The 5,964-nt window shown below is 48.1% G+C and overlaps 1 protein-coding gene across 1 annotated transcript in view; it reads right to left on the bottom strand.

The window, feature by feature from the left end:
- Positions 1-5,823: 5,823 nt before the first annotated feature.
- Positions 5,824-5,964, bottom strand: part of BLOC1S3 (biogenesis of lysosomal organelles complex-1, subunit 3) — a 620-nt gene continuing 479 nt past the window's right edge. The window contains exon 2 of the mRNA XM_006901266.1: positions 5,824-5,960. Coding sequence (XP_006901328.1) covers positions 5,824-5,960 — 137 coding nt within the window. The remainder of the gene's footprint in view (positions 5,961-5,964) is intronic.

Below are 5,964 nucleotides of genomic sequence, written 5' to 3'. Positions count from 1 at the left end.
TAGTATTCCATTGTTTGAATATACCATAGCTTCTCTGTCCATTCGTTTGTTGATGGGCACCTGGGTTGTTTCCAACTCCTTGCTATTGTGAGCTGCGATAAACATGGGTGTACATATATCTGCTTGGATGTCAGTTATGGTCTCTTTGGGATATATCCCCAGTAGTGGAATTGCTGGGTCAAATGGTATCTCTATTTGCAACTTTTTGAGAAAGTGCCATACCACCTTCCACAGTGGTTGCACCAGCTGTAATATTTTCAATGAACTTGGGAACAGAAAAAAAATAAAAATTACATCTCTAGGAGATCAAAACACCAATAATTATTTATTTTAATTTTTTTTCCCCAAAGGCATGTGGTTCAAATCCACCAGATGCTCCGTTGGAGACGGAGGGGGCAATCTCCTCCTGTACCAGTTGGATCCAATTCAACGGTACACACACAAAAAATTATACATTTTTTTTCAATAATTACTTTAAAACGAAGATGAAAAGAAAAGGGATAGGGAAAACTAGAGTACCAGAAACAGGACAACCAGAATTCAATAAAGGAAAATGCTGACACACTGTGAAAAATAGAATGTCAGTAAGCAATTTCTAGAAAAGCTGTTAACAGGGGAACCTAATTTGCTTTGTAAACTTTACACCCACACCTTCCCAATCACAGTTCTACTCTGTAACACACAGCATTAACTCAGTGACAATTCTCTACTTGTCAGCAAACAGCCTGTTTTCCGCCCTGGAAGCTGTTCAAACCCAAGGTCCCAGGCTGCTAGTCTTACCAGAGACACCGCAGGGTGGCTGTGGTTTGAGCTCCCCTCACATTTTGGGTTCTGCGTGCTCTTGTGAGCTGTGATGTCTGTTGGTTTTCAAGCGTCAATGGTATAGAATGAATGCCTTGAGTATTACACTTTGTTGACAATTGTTTATATGGGATAAAATCGACCACAGCAACAGGAAATATTACTTAGGGAGCCTAGCAGGGATGGGGGGAAAAGCTCCAAAAGGGAGGGTAAGAATCATTGCACAACATGAAGAACGTACTTGACTGGATTATACGCGGAAAAACTGCTGAGCTAGCGCATACTTTGCTGTGTGTATTCTCAACAACAAAACAACATTTTTTAAAAAAAATTAAAAACAAAATCAGAGTTAGCTCAATTCCTTAACAGAAACAAGGTCTTTGGAATTCAGGATGCCGACCCAAGAGGAAACCAACCCTTCTATCTGTTCGAGGGGAAAGGCCTTGTCTCACGTAAACATCTGCGGCCTGGTGATCCTGGGAGATTCCCTATGTCCTTCTCAGCGCAGAGAATACTCTTTGCTCCAGGCGTTTGTGTCCCAGCAGCACTGAGGCCTCCCTCTCCCTGCTCACTTCTCTCTCCTTTCATTACTTTGGAGAATTAAAGAAGTTGCAGGGAAACTCCCTTTATACCTACTCAGGGCTTAGACCTGTATAAGGATGTTCCATTCTACCCTGATTCAGGCCATAGTCTTTCCGATTAATAGCTTCTATGTGTCCAAGAGCTGGACAATGCATAAGGATGACAGAAAAAGAATTCATGCCTTTGAGCTGTGGTTTAGGAGAAGAGTACTGAACATCCCATGGACGGCCAAGAGAGCAGATATGTCTTGGAAAGGGTGCAGCCTGAGTGCTCTTTGGAGGGAAGAATGATGAGGCTTTGCCTCACATACTTTGGATATGTTGCTAGGAGGTGCTATTCCTTGGAGAGGAAATGATGCTGGCAAGGGTGGAGGGTCCGCGAGGAGAGGATGACTTTCAACCAGGTGGCTTGACATGGTGACTGTTGCAATGCATTCTTGTGTGTCGGGAAGCAAAAGGAGGACACAGGATAGAACAGAGTTCAGACCTTTTGTTCACTGGGTTGCTATGAGTTGTGCTCGATTTGACAGCACCTAAACCAGGCTGCTCCTTGGAGACAAGGATTCTGGGGCTTCGTCTGACATACTTTGGACATGTTGTAAGGAGAGACAGGTCTTTAGAGAGGGACATCATGCTGGGTAGAGTAGAGGGACAGCGCAGGAGGGGAAGACCCTCTATGAGGTAAATTGATTCAGTGACTGGGGTAATCGGGATGGGTGTATCAGAGGCAGTGAGATTGGCACAGGATAGAGCACGGTTTAGGGCTGTTGTACACAGGGTCGCTATGAGTCACAAACGACTCGATGGCACATAACAACAACAACATCCCACCCTAATCCCCTTAAAACTGACTGGCCGATCCAATCACAGGAATGATTACATCCCTGCATCACCGCCAAACCACTGAGAATCATGGTCTAGTGAAGTCAACGTGGATTTGGGGGCAGGTGAAGGAAGTAGAACTCGATCTATGGCATTCTACACTTCCTTGGGCTTTCTTAAAATTCATGTCCTAGCACATGCAAAACTCTTGTCTTCTTATTGTGTACCGGAGAGGCGGAATTGATCCATAGCTGACCTTCAGAGGGTTTTCAGAGGCAGTTAATCACACAGGAGATTATCACACAGAGCAGCTCCAGATTCCACCCTGCGCCGAAATTTTCTGTAAATCTAGAATATGAGGTCATTCACTTCCAAAATATTACGGTGGAACAGGCACCAGGTCGATAGTACCATCACAAATTGGAGGAGTTGGAAGGAAAGGAGAGATACCAGGTACCAGACAAAGCCAAAACCCAGCAGAGAGACTGATGGCAGCTCAGTGAAAAGAACCCTCCACCCTCTGGCCCTTGCTGATTCCACACTCACCACCCCTGCCTCCACTCCACGACCAGGGGAGGAAAAGCAATCCAGGTGGTGCAAGTAGTTTGTACTTAACGACTAAAATTAAGCTTGGTATTTTGTAGTGCAGAAAAAAGGCCTGGCAATCTACTTCCACGCTGATTGCTTTTCGGTACTGTTGCGCCTGGTCTAAATCCTAGAGACCCCACACGTGCAGAGTAGACCTGCCCCACAGCGCTTCCAAGGCTAAGGCCTTCTGGAAGCAGATTGCCGGGCCTGTTTTCCAAGGCATCTCAGGTGGGTTTGAACCTCTAATCTTCTGAACGATGGTAGAAAAGTTTAACTATTTGTGGCATCCATATACAGCCAAGGGAGCAGCAACCTCATGGCCACGCCCCTCTAGGGGCAGTTGGAAACCACCAGTGGCTTCGTGGGAGAATGATTGGCTAGCTCCTCCCATGCGATCATGTGATCCACAGCTTTCAAAACTCACGGCAGGGAGTGTAAAGACTTAATAGCAATGATAGTGGCAAGAAAGTGCACTGCAATCCCAGAGGTGTGCGGTTTGAATCCACCAGTGCTCTGCTGGAGAAGGAGGGATAATCTCCTCCTATACCAGTCAGATCCGATTTGACAGTACACACACAAAGAAAAAGAAAATAAAAATTGAAAAGAAAAAAAAAAGACTTAATAGCAATGAAAAAGGTACCACCACGCCGTCAATGGTGTAATCCCACTCTGTAGCACACGGGGGCGCCCTGAGTTGGAATCGGTTTGACAGTTTGGTTTTGGGCTGTTAGGTCAGTGGGTTGTTTCCTTCTGCCCGCCACCCTTCTGCACCCCACTCCCATTTCATCGACATTAGGGTTCAATTCCACTTTATTCATCACTTCCTCAGGAAAACTATTTGAAACCTACCCCCTCCCCAAATTAGGTTGAATCCTAACAAATTCATCTCTAATCATAGTTAGAAGGTTGGTGGTTTGAACCCACAATAAGGCATCTGGGAAGACACCTCTGGTGTTCTGCTTCCGAAAAGTCATAATTCTATGGAGGTGCTCTGCACTTCTGGGGTCATGAGCCCGAACCAACTCGAAGCAACTAACAGGCCTATCTAGACCACAGACTGTGATTAAAATCTCCACTGATTTTACATATTTTATTAACAATTTACAGGCCTATTTTATTAATGCTTCCCCCGCGGGCTGTGTGAGCTCTGTGCGAGCAGTCAGGCTGACACACTCTTAGCATGTGGCAGAAGCAGGCATACAACAGGCGCTCAAGAAATGTGTCAACTCCATCACACACAAACGAGCATTGAACCCAGGCAAAGCTTGAGGGGCCCTGATTTCTGGCTATGTCCTCTCAATACAGCAGAGGTGGGTGAAGCCCTCTTCTGGAACACCATTCTCAGAGAACTCATCAAACAGACCACCTCTATCCTGGAGGGATCCTGCTCAGGAAAGATTCTGAGTATGAATGAGTCTGCCCTGAGCGTTTGTCGCCCGCTCTCTAGGGCGAGGGGCAGTTCTCAGCCAGAGGTGGGAGAAAAGAGGAAAGTGCAGGCATTCATGGGCTTGACTGCTAATCAAAAGGTTGAAGGTCCATTCTGAGGTGTCTGGGGAGAAAGACTGACATTCTTTTTTTTTTTTTTAAGAAAAAAAAAATTACCCATTGAAAAACCCTATGGAGTAGTTCAACTCTCGGGGCTAGAACTGAGCGCCAGTGAGCAGGTGAAAGCTGGCTAACCACCACCCTACAGCTGAGTCAGAATTTCAGCATTTTTGGTGGCGCTGTGGTGAAGCCTCTAGTGCTCATCTAGTCAAAGGTGTGGTTTGCAGCGCTATGGGCGAAAGACAGGTAATCTCCCACGCAATTATACTGCCTCTGAAAACATGCTGGAGGGTCAGCTATGAGTTGCTTCTGATTCAATGGTACACCAACAGCGGAATCACCTAAAGCTTGGTGGTTCAAAACCTCAACAGCTGATGCAGGGGAAAGACACGGCAAACTGCTCAAGAATGAAACCAAACAGAACCCACTGTGACATGTCATTCGGTTTCTGAGGCTATAAATCTTCACAGACGGTGGCTTCCTCTTTCTTCCAACAGGGATTGGCTTCATGAGTAGCCCAGGACCTAACTAAGGCTCTATGGCATTAGGGCTCTAAAAGCTTTCAAAACCCTATACTGTTGCTTGGAGATGCCTTTAAATTCAAGGGCATCAATTTCCACGCACTAAAGCACAAGGTCTTTTTATTTGCAAAGTGGTGTCCTATGGCGTCCAAAGCACCTGGATGGCGCTGCGCTGGGCCCCAAGCTCCAGAAGGGAACGTTCAGCCTGGTGCCAGAAGGAGGCGCTCCCTACCTTGTGCCTGGGAGCTTGCGCAGAGGACGCCATCTCTGCATACTGAGTTGAGAGGGGGAATCCCCTTGCCTCGGAGTCTATGCAAGACTGCGGCCCTGGGTCTGGGAAGTCAGAAGGAGGCTGTTGAGCTTGCAGGGGTAGAAGGTGCAAGCCAACCCGAGGAGACCAGGGAGGAGACCCCATTCGCTTCTGAAAAGCCTTATCTTTTCAGATGCATGAGATGGGAAGACCAAAATGAAGTCAATGCCAAAGCTGTACAGCTAAACCCTGACACAGAGCCGACCCGGGAGGTGGAGCCAAGTAAGCAGAGGCAGCACTAAGAGACCACCCAACAAGAACTGGACCCAGGAGCCAAAGCGGACTAGGTGCTTTTGGATAAAAGGCTCGAGGCCAAAGGACAAATATCCCTAGAGGTTGTGCTTGGAGAGGAGCAGTAGCCCTGGAGTGAGAAAGGTGCTTGTAAATCTGGGCCAGATGCCAGAGCCTCTTCGGGGCAACAATCAAGCTCAGAGAGGCAGGGCGCAAGAAAGGTGGGGCACCATAAGCCCGGAGGGTAGAAACAGACCAGTGAGTTAGCGGATGCCAAGGGACAGGCTCAGGAGGGAGGAACCATTGGATGAGGCGGGTGAGGGTAGCCCTGAGGGTGACAGCACCAGGGGGTCGGACACCCACATAGGGGACAGAGCTAGGTAGGTCTCAAGAGGCAGGAAGTGGACAGTCAAGCGGTTGGCGGCTAGGCTCGCGGGCCTGAGGTCTGCTCGGGCTCGGTCCCCGGGACGCCGCGGATGTCGGGCAGCAGGCGGCAGCTGGCCACGATGTCGAGGCGCTCAGCCAGCGCACAGAGGTCCCCGCGCGCCAGGCGCACGCTGTGGGC

The sequence above is a fragment of the Elephantulus edwardii genome, unplaced genomic scaffold, assembly GCF_000299155.1.
Source record: "Elephantulus edwardii isolate Elephantulus edwardi_28Jun2011 unplaced genomic scaffold, EleEdw1.0 scaffold00315, whole genome shotgun sequence".
NCBI classification, from domain to species: Eukaryota; Metazoa; Chordata; class Mammalia; order Macroscelidea; family Macroscelididae; genus Elephantulus; species Elephantulus edwardii.
The sequence above is the reverse complement of the archived record's forward strand: the minus strand, read 5'-3'. Positions and strand labels throughout refer to the sequence as shown.